We start from the raw sequence: 19,517 nt of genomic DNA on the forward strand, positions 1-19,517 counted from the left end.
ATCGCCACCACTAGGGGCTGTTTACACCTGGCCACTTCATGCGTTTTCTCAGATCGGATAGCTAAACCCACCCAAATTAACTTCGGTTAAACAGGCGTATGATAATTTGGGTAAATGTGTAAGCTAGATGTATGCTTTTATAATAAATTATCTATCTATCTATCTATCTATCTATCTATCTCTAATGTATGATTTGCAAAAATGAAAACTGCTGCTTCTGTGTAGATGAGAGAATCAAAGTGTATGCGCGTAGTGCACACGCTACATTGATTATGGCCAAGCATGCGCCCTTAAAATAGCATATGAATAACATGCGCAACGCGCCACTGATTTTAAACTATTTTTTCCTGGTTAGTGGCGCAATTGTTTTCTAAACCTGCAAAATAGCATGAAGGAACGTTTGCGCCGGAACACGCCTCCTCTTTGCGCTGAACCGCCCCCGGGAGCGCAAGTGTATTTCCTAACTTACCGACGTGCTTCTGTGGAGGGAAAAGTCCGCTTTGCGCGGGTGCAAAATAGGAATGATACATGCGTCGGTGTACAAAGTCACTTGCGCTGGGTGCAAGATAGGGCCCCAGGTGTAAATGCCCTCCGAAACGCATTCGAGACGGATTTGAATCCGATCGCTCAAACCACTTCAGGAGGTGGTCTGGGCCGCATTCCTGACGAAACTGGACAAGTGTAAATGCATCTGGTTGTTGAAACCACATATGTAAATTGTACTCCTCCCAAAAATGTTAAAAAAAATAAACGTGTGAGAGCGTGTTATAGGCTATATGTAATGTTATAGCCAGATATGACGACGCTACTGGAACACGCATCACCTCAGATGAGAAGCTGAGCATCTATTCATTAAGCCAACGTGCAAACTATCGCAAATCAAAGTGAAAGTAAGTCGTAGACGCTTAACACACAATCATCATCTTTAAAAGTAAATTCTTAAGAAACGAAATGATCTTACCAGGGCTGTTGCCGCTCTCTTTTATTGCGGTCTTTAAAATTTTAGCTGATGATCAATAAAATGCAGCTCATATCTTTTGCTTTCGGTGACGTACACTCCATTAAATCTGCATATAGCGCGGGAATTGAAGATCGGATTTAAATCCGTTTCGCAAAAACACATTTATGTGACCAGGTGTAAATGGAATCGTTTTGATAAATCAGATAGCTATCCGATCTGAGAAAACACATGAAGTGGCCAGGTGTAAACAGCCCCGTTCTACACCTTACAATCAGAACTACAAAAAAAAGTATTTTTCTGAGGCTCTCATGCAGCATCATCACCTAATATATGACACTTGCAAAGAGATACAAACCGATACATTTTTAATGTGCAGCTCAAAATGCTGACAAAGGTATGAGACTCTCTCCCCTGAAAATCTATATTTCTCAAATAATTATTATGGTAAGCTGATTATGTGGATTTACGAAAGCCTTTCCCTGTGAAGTGCATTTTAGGTTGGAGGGAGAGATACAGGGCGAATAACTTCAGTGCATAAAAAGATTCATCACTCTGCTCACTGCTGGTTTGGCTCATGTTTGTTTGAGATCTGTGATCTAGAACATAACCTGCCCCAGAGCAGGTAATGAACCCTGGCATCAACATACCCACGTCCGTAGCAACAAAAATCAAGGGCTGCCTTTAGCAAAAGTGATAGTGTTCCTGAAACTAATTAGATCTAATATTCGATTTGTCAAAACTTATTACATCAAATTTGATTTCACAAAGAGTTAGGCTACCCAAACAACATGTTTTTAAAGAATATGATGAGCTTTGATTTTTAGTTTGAGAAATACCAGTAGGCCCTAAATAATTCAATGAGAGCCTGAAGTTAGAGCTTTTTGTACATTCATTCAGTTTTGAGGGGCCTAACAATAATAAAATATTGAATTTGGTGTTCCAGTGCAACTGTAATAGGTTTTCCAAATTAGTTATCAATCTTTGAGGTAATGAAAGATGCAATTCAATCGTTTGCTTCTAAAATATCTACAGAAATATCCTCTGATCTTACGGGTATAAACAAAACTTAATCGAAGAAGTCATTGCAGAATCTGAACTTTAAAATTGTAAACAGGTCTAAAATAACACCGCTTACTCATATGAACCTTTTACTCAAATTTGAAACGAATAATAAAAAATTACAAAGTTGATCTTTTATATCAATCTTCAATATAGAAGTTATCTCTCCTATAATTGAAAGTGCAATTGAAAGCACAGACCATATGGCATATTAGTAAAGTGATTTTATTAGAAGCTGTCTGCTACATGTCCATGTCATCAATCTGATATCCATCAACCCTAACAAACAAACTGACTTGATATGTTATGGTGATATAAATCAAAACAATGTCTGTTTTACATCCTTCTAAAAGCCTGCCAAGCAAATGCCAAGGTCACACCAACCTCTCTGAATCAATATCAATAATTTCATTAAAAGCACAAGATGAATCGTCTGTGCTTCACTGGGGCTTTGCAGTTGCATCCCTAAATGGTAAAATAGTGCACTCCTACAGCTCAACATTACTGGAAGATCAATCCAGGCATTTGGCTTTAGAGCTAAAAGCGAAGTGATCATAGACATTTTAACTGCTTGTGTGGTTAGACATGAACCCTCGTGGCCGAATAAAATTATGCTATTGATAGACAAGAACGTTAAGGTCTCTGTGAGAGTTGTGGATTGAGAGGGGGGAAAGAAAAAGGAGAAATAGGAAACAGACGCAGACGGGTATTCAGAATTCAGCTATGGGGCATAATGGCTTCGGGCTTGTCTGCCAAGAAATTTCCATATCCACAACGTGTGAATTATCCACATTGCCTTTGTATGGTCACGTTCCTATTAAATAAGCTGCAGACTCAATCCTATCTACAGGGACCACACAAATGATTTGCCAAATAGTGAGTTCATATTTGAAAATGTGGCAATATTTCCGTGAACTCATTCTAATCTGGTGGTAAATACGCACACTCATTGAATTAACATTTATGAGTGAATACATTTTAGATATGATGATGGTATTCGCATTCTTCACCAGACTGGTCCTGAAAGGATCTGGCCTTATTATGCATAAAATCCATCAGTGTCAGACCACAGGATGTGCTGCCATGTACATGCATTAGTAATATTTTTTGACTGTATTGTAAACACGATTCATCCATCATTCAGCAGTGGAGCAGCAGCACGCATTGCAGGCCGACAAACATAAAAGCATGTCATTGCAAGCACACAAGTTCACAGTACCAGCTGTATGCAAGGAGTTGTGCATCTTTAAATTATTCCATCTTTCTTATTTTATTATTTACGAAACAACAAATCAATAAAACATCTTATGTAATTCTTTAACCTGCCATAAGAATAAAACAGCAATTCTGCAGAGGTTTTCAGAGCATTGGCTTTGGAACCACATAAGCATGTCGTCTTCCCACACATCCATGCACACACATTCACATATGCTGCATTCAGCACACACACACACACACAGCATCATAGCTCCTCTGAGAGCTCCTGATTTGCCTCGCAGATAGACTGACATGGGATTTTCGAAAGATTTCAGCATGAAGCTGAAATGCTAATGCAAACAAATGATCGAGGTATTTGTATGCACAATCCTGAGAGGCAAGAGTAAAAGTAACTCAGATGAAAAAGAGGGAAGGTTCTGCAGACAAGCTCTCTAAAGTATTCATTTGAATATAACTGTGCATATGGGAGGTCAGGGCTAGTATATTACAGATTTTACTTAATATTTTGCAGGGTAGGTTTATGTTTGAATTTTAATTTCAGTATAGACATCCCTAAAAGTTGTGGCTAGTCGTAACTAACCACTTCTATTATAATAATTGCTGGTTATTATACTCAAAATTTCAAATGAAATTGAAGAATACCATTGAACAATTTAAAATTGACATTAAAACGAATTTGAAACTAATATCTAAATGTACAATGTTATTTTTTCTCTCTTTATACTATATATTTTCTCTATATAACAAGTAAATAAATTGCATTGGTAAATAAAATTCATCAAATACTTGAATATTTACATCGGGGCAAGCTGTCACAATGTTTGTCAGTGAACTTTTATTGTGTTCTCTTGTGCACTCAACAGCTAGGGCTACAGCAAAAATGAAAATATGCTTAAATTAGAGTTTTGAACAAGGTGTTTAAAAACAACTTCTAGAAGTCACTGTGATAGCTAGCCCTTGTGATACCCCTGATCTCAGTCGTGTTTATCACAGGCATTGTGTCCTGAACTATACATTCATGCATAGAGAGAAATAAGTACAGTAAATATACAAGAATGAGAAACTGGACTTTATGGATATGACCCCTTTTTAAATAGACTACAGAGAGACTAAGTGAGAGATAGAGGCTGATGTAAGCTGAGAGGTTTTTCTTGGGTGACTGGAAACAAAGACATGCTAATTATTGGCTTGTGATGAAACTACAGGAGCACAATTCACGCTTCTCAGGTGACAGGTCCATTCCCCACACACCACTAATTGCACTGTCAAGCGCTCAGTTTATCTATCTATCTATCTATCTATCTATCTATCTATCTATCTATCTATCTATCTATCTATCTATCTATCTATCTATCTATCTATCTATCTATCTATCTATCTATCTATATATATATATATATATATATATATATATATATATATATATATAAATATAAATATATATAGGAATGCATCCATCGCGCTATGATTGGATATGATCGGTTATGACTAAATATGATTGGTTCGTGGCTACGATAAATCCCGCCTCTTGTTTTCGTGCGCGTGAGATGGCCCGAATGAAGACAGTAAAGGCGTTAATGAGAGCATTAATTAAAAAGTAAGTAAACAACGCATCCATTTAGATATCACCGCTTTATGTCAACGTCAAAGTCAAACTTGAAATGGCCTGAAAACATGATGACTGTGGGGGGTTTTAGTGATCAATCAGCTTGGGGAAAGTAAGACCTGAAAATAAGTTGACCATTAAAAAGAAAAGCTGAACATTAGTTCACAAAAAATATTGTTTAAATTGTTACTGCCTTTAGTTATTTTGGAATAAATGTAAACAATCGTAAAACTACTAACTTGAATAAATATAAATAGGCTAGCTAGTGTAAAAAATACAAAATAGAATTGTATTTGGTCTTTTTTTATTATTTAATGTTTATTTAACCAGGAAAATGAAGTGTAACAGGGACATACATTTCCATTTGATATTTAAGCTATAAAAAAAAAAGTGAGGACTTTGCCGTACACCACTGGTGTGTGTGTCTGTGTGTGTGTGTGTGTGTGTGTGTGTGTGTGTGTGTGTGTGTGTATACATGTGCGTGTGACATATATAGATACATATGATGTAAGCCATTTATTTTTGTTGGAAAACAATGACATTAAGTCGTTAGTAAAGGGCAACAGCCTAGTCAGTCATTTTGCTGCTTTCAGCGTTGAGTCAATAGCTTAACGACGCTGTGTCAACAGTGGCCCCTAGCGGATACTGAGAGTAATGCACAAAGAGACAGTCGTATTTTGACGATAAGTTTTTAATGAAATCTTTTATTTACTTTAAAGTTATTTAAAATCCGCGAATGAACAATGGAACAATTTATTCACTTAATTTATCCACCATAACTATAATATAGTTATACAAGGATAATCACAGTTTTTATTTTAAAGCACTATTAAACAAGTCATAAACAAGCTGCTAAATAGCAGCTTCATGAGCAAAATAAATCGCGTATTAAAGAAACTCTATAGGTTTTTACAATGGTTAGCTGATGATTAGCTCAGTACAAACAATATGAGTCAATAGCAAGTCATTCATAATAGAAAAACAAATGTGTTTGTGTGTGTGATTTGTTTGAAAGCTGGTTTATTAAGAGATTAAAAAATCTAATTTCACACATAAAAATGGAAAAACTTTAGGGTTAGGGTTAATTTATAGCATGTTGTTTAGCACCTGCCATGAACATACCCCTGCTCTCTTGTTTTAGTCCATGTGTCCATTGTACTGACAGAAATGAGTAAGAAGTGCTTCAGGTGCCAAAAACAGGTGTTTAAAGATAAAGATAGTGAGAGAGAGAGAGAGAGAGAGAGAGAGGGGAGAGGGTGGGGGGGTGGGGGGGGGGTTGCTTTAGCCAAATTCAGACTCATCTACACATTACACAGGACCTAGGTCTGCAGGTAAGCCACATACATTTACTCTTACTTGTTTAGGCATCTCATTGATTTTTGCCATATAATAGCCTAACTAAAAGCTGGACTAAAAGCCTCTTGATGTCCATGAAGCATCTCTGATCCAGGTTGAGCTCTCTTCAGACTGATCATATTTCTGGGGCAGCATACTGGAAGTTCCAAACCCCCTGAAGATGTATGGCCTGTATTTGGAAGCGGTGAATGACTACATTAATGAATCATATGGAGAGGACGTATGGAGGCTAATCGAGGCCAGAGCGGAGATACCGCACCTCAAATTTGTTCGTCACCAGATGTACAAGTAAGTCCTGAAAGTGCAGAGTCACATATCTGATTAATTAAGTGTCATAGATTGCATCTAGCTAATTTAACAATGCTTGTGTTTATTATTCCAGCGATAATCTGATCCTAAGATTGGCAAAGGCAGCTGGTGAGGTTTTAGGAAAAACTCACGATGAGCTGATGTACGCTTTCGGGGTCTACATGGTCAAGCGGATAGGAAACTATGGCTATGAGAGGATCTTAAAGGTAATTTTCAAACATGGTTTTGGGGCAGTAAGATTTTTTGGTTTCAATTTATTTTGATGGTCCCTTTAACACATTCTGTTGACTATAAGTAATGTTGCACCTACATGTCTACTAACTCTCATTAGAGTGTTAGTAGAGTATTAGTAGACTGGTAGGGTTAGGGTTAAAATAAGTTGACATGTAGTTGCAAAGTTACTTATAGTCAGTGGAATGTCTGTTGAAGGACCATCACAATAAAGAGTTAGCCGATATTAAGCAGACAGTCTACTAATACTCTAATGAGAGTTAGTTGACATGTAATTGCAAAGTTACTTATCAACAGAATGTTCAAAAGGGACCATTTTTTGGTCCCTTACATTTTTTTTTAATTGGTCAGTTGTGAAAGTAAAGACTTTTACATTTATATAAAAATGTTATTTTAAATCAAATGTTGTTCTTTTGAACTTTCTACTCTTCAAAGAATCCTGAAAAAAAAAAATGTATCATAGTTTCCACAAAAATATTAAGCGGCACAACTGTTTTCAACTTTGAGTAATGATGCTGAAAATTTGGCTTTACCATCACAAGAATAAATTATATTTTACAATATATTAAAATAGAAAAGAATAATTTCAAATTTTTATAATATTTCACAATATTACAGTTTTTACTGTATTTTTTTATTATTAAATAAATGCAGCTTTGATGAGCATAAGAGGTTTTAATAGTATAATAAAACTATTTTAAATATAGGCTACTCTTTAATTGTTTTTTTAATAAACTGTCTTAGCCTATATTTAAAAAGAATTATGATTTATTGCAATATCATTATTGCAATAAACTAAAACATCTCAAACTTAAAGGTAGTGTATGACATTTTTCTTCTATTTTTCTTTATTGGGCTTTTCTCAATGGACAATTGTATAATTGTACACATTTTACATAGCTTTTAAATCTCTTTTAATGTCTTTGTCTCAGGTACTGGGGCGCAATGTACGAGATTTCATCAATGAGCTGGATAACCTGCATGAGTACTTCCGTTTCTCCTTCCCAAAAGTCCAGCCTCCCAGTTTCTGTGTTGAGGAAGAATGTGAGACAAGTCTTACCCTGCACTACCGTTCAACAAGGAAAGGATTCACTCAGTTTGTCAAAGGTAATAGTGCTACTGTAAGAGTAGAGAGTATATTGTATTCAGACCAGCAGCACGACTGCAAGTGGGACATTGATTTTGAACAACAGTTCAATAAACAACAAATCAATAACATACATTCAGACACAGTATTGGCAGTTACTTCATTTAAAAAAAGCCAAAGCAGAATTAAATATTGGGCATCTCAGACCAACAGAAAGTGATGTTTCGCTCCTGAACGAATCGAGTGGATGAATGATTATACCATATGATTCATATATAAGGCTGCGTTTACACTTGGCATTAATATGCGACCTGTATCCGGATGTTGTCCACATACACATTGAAAAGTTTCTGATCGGAGTGTTCCGATCAGCGTGTCCTGGTCCAGAGGTAGTCGAGGCTGCATTGTGATCAGATCTCAGTGTAATGTAAACGCAATCCAGCAATCGTATCTACATTCAGAGGGCGACGTCATATAAATCCCCGCCCAGTCTCCCCACGTGGCTGTCAGAAAATAATGGCCAGATGCAGTTTAGACAAGAAATTAAACTTATTTGAACCTTATAATAAACATCAATCTTTAAAACAGTTTATTTAGACTCACATGATACTGTGTGTGTCATTTTTCAATTTAATTGTGCAACATTATCTGAACGAGATCAGAGGAATAATCGGAATACACTTTTAATTTTTTTATTTTTTTAAATGTTGAATGTTTTTATTGTTTCAGCATGTTTATTAATCTCACATTTCTGTCAATATAGTCATTGCACGCTATAACCTTAAACCCCTATGATCGATGATGTGACTTGTTTAACATGATCAACCCAGTTATTTTTGTATGATCAACTCTGGAAGTATTTCTTCGTTCAAAAAACTAAATTTGATCTAAGACTGGAGATTGCATAGGAAAGTAAAGTGAGTGAGTTTAAGCAATTGGTACATTGTTTAATTTGTATCATCTTTACTCGTAATCTGGTGTCGTGCTACAGACCTAATAAATATTATGGAGGAAACAGAAATCTGATTGGTTATCCAGATACAGAGGCTACTTAAAGGGTAACTAAACCCCTGGTCAGAGCCTGACTCCACCCACTGGCAATATTTGAAAAATGCTGGAAAAGTAGGCAGAGCCCAGTGGAGAGGGGGCGTGCATCTGTGACGTATCTCTCTGCAGGCAAGGGCGTGGTTAGCTGGTACTCTCTGACGTCAGAGGGTACCACAACTTCCAATAGGAAAATTCAACTGCAGTAGCCACTGTTCAACCTGAAGAGGGCAGCACTCAGACGTTTTTACACCATATTTTGTCAAATTAAAACACTTTAAACACAAATGTCAAAAAAACTACTTGAATCAATGAACAGCACTAATAAAGCCCCATTCTTACAGATCATTAACTAAAAAAACTTGGTTTAGGGTTTAGTTACCCTTTAATGTAAACGCGTCATGTCCTTATCTGCTAGATCGGATCACGGTGATCGCATGTTAATGCCTAGTGTAAACGCAGCCTAAGTCGCTTGTTTCATTCCTAAATTAATCCGAACAAATTGGTTTACTGAATGATTCAATGAGTCACTTGAGTCATTCAAACAGTAGCCTGTTGCCACCTACTGGCGTAACAATGTAACCTGAAGAAAGAGTCACCAGTAATGCAAAGTCAAGGCCCAGAATGAACTTTTAACAATAATAAAAAGTACAGGCCAAGTATTAAGATTTCCACCTGATTACACCAAGTTACAACTAATATAATTTACATCCAAAAACTGTACATCTCAGACAAATTGTTTCCTACTGAGCCTCCTTACATTTGCTTAATAAATCTGCTTTATACATCATTTACTGAATGAACAGTTACCATATTAACAGGATGAGCATAATGGTGACTTCTGCATTCGTGCTTTCTGAAACTGCATATTAAAATTCTTGAGAGATGTCACTGTGCAACATTATTAAATAATGATCTCAAAGTGAAGTTTAGATAATTGAGATGTGGTAAAATAATGTTTGACTAGATCTTACACAATAAAAGCTGGTCAGCCAAAGTGTTTGTAGCCTCAGGCTGTTTAAACGTTTTTAAAAAATCTGTTGTGGATCCTCTGTAGGACAGCTCTCTCAGGTGGGTCGACAGTTTTACAACACAGATATTGAGGTGGAGATTCTGTCCAAAGAGGAAACAGAGAAAATGACATATGTGGTAAGAGTCCAAACAGACGAGACATTTACCTTCCTCTGTATACACAAACCCAGCTCTGTTATTCTTTATTTCTCACATTTCTGATCTTCTCACTCTCTCTCTGAAGGTGTACAAGATGAATTTTGACAATGCTGCGTTTAAGCACCGTATGCCCCAGCAGAAAACAGCTCCAGGCTATGAGAAACTGCCCATGAAGAGAGGAATCTTTTTTGACATGTTCCCCTTCAGCGTAATATTCCGTAGGGACATGACCATGTATTGGATAGGAGATGGCTTGAAAGAGGTGTTTTCTGATCTGCAGGGTAAAAGGGTCAATGAGGAGTTTACCCTGGTGCGACCCATGCTGGAATTCAGCTGGGATAATGTGAGTGAACTGGAAGGTTGGAGAATAGATCCAAAGCAGCATAAAAGTAACAACCAACAACTTAAAGATGAGGCGTTTAAAAAAAAAAAATGTCATGCTTTCTTTTCATGCTCTTGGCATTTGTGTCCTGAAAAGGTGCTTTGTTGGTGTGTGCTCTTTCAGATTTACACCCACCTCAACAATGTGTTTGAACTGCTGTCTAAGGCTGTGGTGGAGAGCAAACAGAAGGTCAACATACCTAAACTCAACAAAGAAGAACCAGAGGAGAAAGAGGAGAGTGAAAAACCTAAAAAAGAAGAGCGAGGTACAGTGCTTATTCTGTTTTGTTAAACCATTTGTACACTCACTGTGAGGTAAAATCTGTGGAATTCTGCAGAATAGATTATATTAGGGTCAAATGTGTAGCAAAAATTATCACGTTAAATAAAAATAATAGGAGTCAGTGACATGATTCACTCAAGCAAAGGTCAGCAAGAAATAGATATTTTAAAGAAATTAATGCTTTATTCTTCATTCGATTAAATCGATCGAATTTACAAAAACATTTATTTTATTTTTTTCTATTCTATTTTAAATCGGAAGAAATGTTTTATGGCTTTTGCCAAAAATGTTATCAGTTCAACTATTTTCAACATTTTAAATAATAAGAAATGAAAATAATTATTTTAAGGTGTGACACTCACTTTTTTAGAACCATTAAATTTAAACTTTTCTTGAAAATGGTTTAAAGGATTTTCTAAATCATATGAAACCAACATGAGCACAAAGAGGACATTTCTAAAGAACTTGGCATGGGTTTTAAACTAGATTTTTATTTAGATTTGTTCTTCAACACACACACACACTAATATACTGTATACACATACACAGAGAATTCTTCGCTCACATATTCCATGCCTAATAATAGCCAAAGCCACACAGACCAGTCAGAACAAGAACCGCAGCAGTGTTGACATCAGAAGTCAGATACATTAGTAGCATGTAAGCATTCACATCCTTTCACAAACTGCTCTGAGACACAAGGGGTTGAGGATCCAAATGCAGCTTTATTTGGGCAATCCAGAATCAAAATCTATATAACAAGCGAGGGTCAACACCACAGGGCAAACAATCCAGATAATAGAGTCCAAGACACAGGAAAATCAGGGAGACGAGCAGAAGATCAAAACCATGAAACAGAAAACCAGAAAATAACACACAGAATGCAGTGTGACAAGATACAAGACTTTGCAATGAATGACTGAATAAACAGGGCTTCTATAGACAAAGTTAACAAGGGTAAAGACACACAGGTAGAAGTGATAAAACAATAATGAGTCCAGGCAATGGGTTATGGGAAGTGTAGTTCATGATGGGAAAGCCAAGAAGACGGGAGGAGTGGAAATCAAGGGCACTCCAGCTGGTGGATGTAATGCATCTAACCATCTAGCCTACACAGATCTACATGGATTAGAGCAGATAATGTCCTAAAACATCTCATGCTGACCTCTGTGACTGTGCCTCTGCTGTTCTCTCAGATATTAAAGTGATGGAGGAAATGAAGGGGACAAACCAGGAATACAGCGGCACTCTGACTCAGTATAACAGCTCGCCTAATTCCGGAGGAGAGGACATCGAGCTGCTGGCTTTTCAGACTGTCACTGGTTAGACACATTACAGAAAAGTGATGCTCTGAATGAGTTCCACTGGCATCTTTCTAGACATTGTTTTATGCTTTTGGAAAACATTCAAGAAAAGAACACTTCTGTGGCATAACTCTGATCCAAGACAACATTGATGAATTCTATAGTCAATGAGATTAAAATCATTATTTAAAGTGTTGTGGGGACCTCAGAAAGTGCCTCTAGTCTTGATCATCCAAAGGAATCCAAATCTTCTGTCTATGCAATGAAAAATTAAACTTATCTCTTGTTCAGGAAAGTGCAGTGAAACCATATTTGAAGACATGCGGGAGCCCCCTAAAAAGCCTCTCCACCTCAAGGGCCAGATGAAGTACGTCCCTCAGTGGGACTCCCTCATCTTTCTAGGAACTCCCATGTAAGCTTTCATAATCTCACACATTTACAACATTGTAGTCTGAGCTAATGGAAAACATTAATTTAGTCATTGCCACATAAAACTGACAATCAATAGTTCTCTGCCAAGTCATTTCAAAGGGACAATATCCTATATTCTCGCAGCCTTTTTAGTCATTATTTAGTTTGAAATGACCATTTTCCATTCTCTCTCTGACCTCTGAGAATTAAACAGGTTCTCAACTGGGGTTTTTCAGGATCCAGTTTTTACATTTGACATCATCCAACACTGCAGCAAAAATGTTAAGCATACAAAAGGAACAAATATGTCCTTAAAACAAGCATGTTGTAAATAAAAAGTAACTAAATTACTTTAAAGTTACTAAGCCCATTTATCTTGACTATGCACAATTATATAGGTTCTTTCCCCCTACTGTCCATGTCCCGATCAGAACAGACCTGCCAGTTGAGTAGTACTAATCTATATAATTTAAATCCTGTTTTCCATATGAGCCCTTTAAAATGTGTAGTAATAAGTCTACAATTGTCAAATCTGTCTGTAGAAACAGTTTAACTGCAGAAAAACTGTTTTTATAAAAATATTACAGTTTTTATTAAAACATATTCTCCTTTGTACAGTATTGAGACAGTGGAGGATATGATAAAAATGGGTGTTTACGTCAATGATTTAAACCTGCACGACTCAAGCAGAGAGCTCATCCTGGCTGGAACACAGCAATCAGCAGAGCTGCAACTGGCACTTGACCAGGTATACATGTCACACTGATGCCACCGAGCCCAAAATCCCATCCTTAAAGAGACACATTTTATTTAAAATGCAGGAGTTACGTAGCAGAATTTCCAGTATGCACTGACTCAAGTCTGTTAAGCTGAGTGTGTTGTTATTGCATCTAGAAATGACAGGCCGATCTCTGACTGTGCCTCCTACAGGAGCAGCAGAAATATGCACAGCTGCAGGAGATCATTAAAAAACTGGACGAGGAGAAGAAGAGAGGAGACTCCCTGCTGTATGCCATGATACCCAAAGCAGTGGCGGACAGACTGCGCAAGGGAATCACAGCCCTGGAGACATGTCAGGTACACACAAACCCACCCATTAAACACACTTCTAAACACAATAAAATACACAATTTAAATGAATTTCACTGACCATTGAGATCAAAATCTCAAGAGGGTTAATGAAATACGATGAAAAGCACTTTATTTTTTCCTCTAGTGCTGTCCTGCTGTTATTAAGCACTGTTCTTGATCTGTTATCTCCCTCTAGGTGTTCCCAGACGTGACCATCCTGTTCAGCGATGTGGTGAAGTTTAATGAGATCTGTATCCACATCAGCCCCATGCAGGTGGTGGACATGCTAAACGAGATCTACATCGTTTTTGACACACTCAGCGAGAAGCACAATGTTTATAAGGTAACGTAAGGAACTCCAACAAAGGCAACTTTTCCACTGACACAACATGTTCTTTCATTTTTTTCACAAGGGAGGCACGATGTATATCACCATATCGGCTATCGCCCTAAATTAGATTATCCTATAATCTAATATTGGCAATAGCTATTTCTATTTTAATATATTTTAAAATGTAAATGTAAAAATGGAAGTCTTCAGTGCCACATGATGCATTAGAAATCATTCTAATGATTTGCTCAAGAAACATTACTTACAAATATCAATGTTGAAAACAGTTGTGCTGCTTTACATTTTTTCTGCATTTTTTCAAAATTCCAAAAGAACAGCATTTATTTTAAAAAGAAATATTTTATGTATCAATTTAATACATCCTTGCTGGAAAAAAAAAAAATTATTTCCTTTTTTTTTTATCATACGGACCCCAAACTTTTAAACAGAAGTATTTGTAATATTTGGCAAATCTCAAAATGAATAACCATTTATTATACTGTACATTATAAATGTCTTTAATATCGACCATTGCCTAAAAATAATTTCGGATGTAAATACTGGTAAATACCAGAAAATATCAGCTTGGTGGTATCTGGCAGAATTTTTATATCTATGCATCCCTATTTTTTAATAAAACTTTCTAATTTCTAATTAAGTACAGTACCTTTCATCTTTATTGTCATTTTTAAAGTGCTTCAAATTGAGTGCGAAATGAAACTCCTAACTAATGCTCTTGCTCACTCAGGTGGAGACCATTAGGGATGCCTACATGGTGGTGGCAGGTGTGCCCAATAAAACCACATTTCATGCCCACCACATCTGTGACATGGCTCTAGATATGTTGAGCTCCATTGATCACCTAAAAGACCCCTCCACCGGGGACAACATTCAGATCCGTGTTGGTAGGTTCACCCGGACTCGCACAGTATCCCATGCTTAACAAAACAACAACCCTTTCATGTGATGTAGTCGTAATTTGTATGCGTGCCACACAATGTAAGAACATGATTTACACATTTTAAACTCTTCATGCTCCAGCTTAAGGCTTTTGTTTTGGTCTTCACACAGGCATTCACTCTGGAATGGTGGTGGCAGGGGTGGTGGGTCTGAAAATGCCCAGGTATTGTATGTTTGGAGACACTGTGAACACGGCTTCTCGGATGGAGTCAAATGGCGTGGTGGGCCACTTTCCTATGCTGTACTGAGACTAGAAATGAACAGCCTCAAATAATTATACAAAACTGTCTTATCATGAAATAAATAATGAGTGATTTTGAATTATATTTTACAGGAAATACAGTTAATTAAACAGCTAATTTTACTCTCTCTCTTTCTGTGCGGCTAGGGCATGCAAATCCACATCAGTCAAACCACCAAAGACCATCTGGAGCATGAGCCGTACATCATTGAGGAACGTGGAAAGATTTTTGTTAAGGTACTACAGTACATAATTATCATCACCAACATCTTCACTGTCATTATCAACAATGTTATGCACATTAAAACTTCCAAAACTATGTACACCAATGAAATGTTGTTTTTTTTAAAGTATTTTATGGTCACCAAGACTGCATTTATTTCAGCAAAAATACAGTAAAATAGTAAAATAATAATTTTAAATAAATGTTTTCTATTTTAATATATTTAAAATTTTAATTTATTCCTTTGATGGCAAAGCTGAGTTTTCAGCTTTCAGTCTTCAGTGTCACATGATCCTTCAGAAATCATTCTAATATGCTGATTTGGTGCTCAAGTAGCATTACTTATTATAAATGTTGAAAACAGTTGCGCTGCTTAATATTTTTTTCAGAAATCGTGATAAATTTTTTCCAAGATTCTTTGATTTAAAGAAACGTTCAAAAGAAAATCATTTTTAAATAAAAATGTTGCTGTCACTTTTGATCAGTTTAAAGCATTCCTTTCAGAATAAAATAATTCAATTCTTTTAAACAAAAATCTTACTGACCCTAAATTTCCAATGGTAGTGTATATATAAGAGTTCACAATCATAACAAAGCATAACATAGTCCGGGCCTAAACATTTATTTCAGAGCCAAAGTTTAATCCAAGACTTCCATGGACCAAAGCCTTGCCCAAAAACAGTTGCATTCAGCAATATAATTATATAATTATAATTAGCAAGGACGCTAGAGGCTGCGGTCTTTAGCGTCCTTGTTAACACACCCCCCTACCATGCTGGAGATGCTGGTTCGAATCCGGCTTGGCGTGTTATGAGTAGAATTGGAAGGGTTACATTGCTGCCGTGACCCGGGAATGGGGTTTAGGGGGGGTGAGTGTAACTGAGGCGCCCGCTAGTGAGCGCTGTGCCGGAAAAACCCCATGACACTGGAGGCTGTGTTCTTTAGCATCCTTGTTAGAGCACCCGCCTTCCTTGCTGGAGATGCCGGTTCGAATCCCACTCGGAGCGGAAAGAGTAGTAGGAGGCCAGTTAGTAAAGAGCTGTGCGAGTAAACCTCACTTCCCTGACCTCAAGAGGTGCACTAGAGGCTCCCATGCCGGGAATGCTAGTTTAAATCCCCCCTAGAGAGGTGTGAGTAGAACCGGAGGGGTTACTTAAGCATTATGTCTAAAAGTACCATTCACTACTTTGTGTAAAACTTTTCAAATAAAGATAAAAAAAAAAAAAAATGTATAACTTTATATTACTCGTACTGCAAGAAAATAAAGTGGTGTGAAATCAACTGTAATCCCTCTTGATTCAGGGTAAAGGTTATATGAAGACATACTGGCTGAAGGGAAAGCAAGATCTGTCATTTAAGACTCCAGCAGAGCTCAGATACTGCAATGAGCAGAAGGACTCAGAGGACAGAAGCTCAAATGGGTGAGATGGGGAAAAAACACGTCAAGGCACAACAACTATGTGATCTACACTGCTAAAAAAAAAAAAGACCAGAATTCTAGTTGGTTTAGAAAACTTAGCTGGTGAAACTGGTTGAAAAGCATCATGGCTGACCAGGGATGTTTTGCTAGTCAATAAGCACTAGAGGGGACACTAGCATACCAGCAAAAACAAAACATAATGCAGGTAGCTGGTTTTGCTGGTAAGCGAATATCTTTCGCATCAAATTCTTTGTCGTTTATAATGAATCATTTTGATGCCTTAAACATGATGATATGACTTACCTGCCATAGGCCATAACCTTATTTCTTTCAATTCATCATGTTTTTCCATCTTCCAGAAAAATATCCTGACAGAATGCTTAACAGTTGTGTTTCTGTCTTCCATCTTAAATGTAATTTCGTTCAGGTCCACTTGCACCAACAGCAAACATTCCCCATCAAACCGGAACACCCCCAATGAGGAGCAGGCTGAGGGAAAGCCCACTCCCACTGACCTGCCCCCTGACGCCCTACCAGCACTAGAGGGCGCTCCAGACCCAAACACATTCACCAATGAGTCCCAGCAGGACAAAGAAAAGGTTAAAAAGACAAAGAATAACAAAGAAGGGAAGGTAGAAAATGCTTCGGGTAATGTGCAGGAAAGCACTCCGCCTGCTGGCGGCCAGGAGAATGCAGCTACAGAGCTTAACAACAAAAAGTACTCACGATTACCAGCGAACCTCCCCATGCGAAGCACAGCCTGCAATTTGCTGTAAATATCCAGGGGGAGATTTATAAAATAGTAGTGAATCTTTCCAGCTTGAATTTTAAACGCAAATTTTGGGAATAAATCTGGAGAATAATGCTGACTTATTTTTCATGTCAAGATAAGATACTACTTTGTGTAAAAAAAGAATAATACTGGTAACTAAATTACATGATGCATTTGGATCACAATTTGACAGTAAATCGAAAATAAGAGAGGATGTCCAAAGTGCAGTTCGGCTGCTACTTCCTCTTTAAAAAGTTTGAATAACTGTATTTGAATGTTTTATTTAAAGTAACAGATGTGATATATTAAAATCGATCTATTAAGTATATTATAACATTTGCATGTACAGTTAGAACATTTTTGTTCATCTTTAGAGAGGTTCACTATGATACAGTAGATGTGCCGAATCCCTGTATTCATTCGGTTACTGTAACAACAGTGAGTTCTAAAAAATCTCAAATGTTAAATGTAATTGTTTACAGATTACGTTTGAATTCATTGTTTGATGAGAACTGTAAAATTGCCATGAAACACATACTTTGCTTAGAGAGCAAACATATCAGATAATCTCAAGTGACCTAAATAAAGCATGTGAACACATTCACCCGAAGACATACACCTACGTTCAGACAGGCCTACACACACACACACACACACACACTCTCACACACACACACACACACACACACACACACACACACACACGTAAACAAAAGGAGATACCAGAAAACCAGGAAACAAACACTAGCATCATACTTTGAACCAGGGATGGGCAGTATTTCAGATACATGTATTTAAGATCTAATGTAATTTGTATTTAAATACATTTAAGATGAGTATTTTTGTATTTTCAAAATACATAAAATACTTTTTGCCAGTCAACCTCTTTATCAGGGTACTGATTTTGTGCATCAACTAGTTCAGACATTCACTAGCTCAGCATTGGATCAACATTTTTTTTTAAACATTTTTATAAGGTGAGAATGTCATGATCAATTCTACTTGTTGATTAAAGTTAAAATACAGCATTATTCACTTCAGTTAACATGAAAGAATAAAAGAGCACAGACAAGTGGGAAAATAGCGTAAGCCAATCAGTCTTGACCGGTTGCTTGATCAACTAGCTTGTCAAATGTGTTTAAAGCGTTACTGCATGTTAGGGCTGGGTGATATGACACTACATATCATAGCGATGATATCAAGTTTGAATTGATGGAACTTTTTCTAAATCGTTTACATAGTTGGGCCTATTTGTGGGGTAAGCAAATGTATCCGTGCAGCTTTTAGTGGGCAGGAATTATTGGAACGTTGGAGTGGAAAAAGAAGCACTGATGAATGATACACCACAAACATCTTCAGCTTTTAGTTTTATTGTACATAAAAAATAATAATCAAAAAGGGGTAAATAGTGTCAAATGAATCTAAATTAATTCTAATTTAAAATTTTAGATGTACTTTCTAAATTTTGTAATTTTAATAAACTTATAGAAACAAATAAACTTTACATAAAATAAACATAAAATGACTTTAAAAGCATTGGACTACCTGCAAAAACAAAACAACAAAAAAAACACTCAAAAGAGTTTGAAATTCAGTTTATGCTGTGGGATAAAAACTGATATTGAGAATTGTGAAACCATGATATTGTTACTGTGAAGTAAAATTTAGATTTTGGTCATATCGCCCATCCATATTCTTTGCTAGATAGCAGAAAAGGTTCCCACTGTTTTACATACTAGTATGAATTTTTTAATAGTGTTCACCACAAGTAATAGACTACATTGTAACCAGAAATAAGTAGCCTATATGAATGGCTGCTATTTTGCATAGGTTTATTTGTAATTGCCAGAAAGAAAGAAAAGAAAAGAAAGACAGAAAGAAAGACAGAGAGGGCAGAGATTAGGTTAGGAATGAAAAGTCAGTATAGGCCTATATAGTCTCTTCATTCACTGTGACCTATACCTGCACTGGATGGCCAATTTCAATTTTGTGTATTTTCAAAATACAAAATACTGTATTTGTATTTAAAAAAAAAAAAATATTCACACAGTATTTTGTATTTGTATTTTAAATACATTT

General features: G+C 36.7%; 1 protein-coding gene across 1 annotated transcript; it reads left to right on the forward strand.

Moving 5' to 3' along the window:
- Positions 1-6,218: 6,218 nt before the first annotated feature.
- Positions 6,219-17,611, forward strand: LOC309483365 (soluble guanylate cyclase 88E-like). Its single transcript, XM_082149161.1, has 16 exons — positions 6,219-6,488; positions 6,583-6,715; positions 7,673-7,847; positions 9,929-10,020; positions 10,127-10,384; positions 10,547-10,688; positions 11,902-12,027; positions 12,301-12,421; positions 13,039-13,168; positions 13,351-13,497; positions 13,688-13,834; positions 14,571-14,727; positions 14,894-15,003; positions 15,171-15,260; positions 16,549-16,667; positions 17,094-17,611. The coding sequence occupies exons 1-16, from the start codon at positions 6,361-6,363 to the stop codon at positions 17,440-17,442; spliced, it is 2,424 nt and encodes an 807-aa protein (XP_082005287.1). The 5' UTR covers positions 6,219-6,360; the 3' UTR covers positions 17,443-17,611.
- The last annotated feature ends 1,906 nt before the right edge of the window (positions 17,612-19,517 follow it).

Source organism: Leuciscus leuciscus (genome assembly GCF_965113295.1).
Source record: "Leuciscus leuciscus genome assembly, chromosome: 20".
NCBI classification, from domain to species: domain Eukaryota; kingdom Metazoa; phylum Chordata; class Actinopteri; order Cypriniformes; family Leuciscidae; genus Leuciscus; species Leuciscus leuciscus.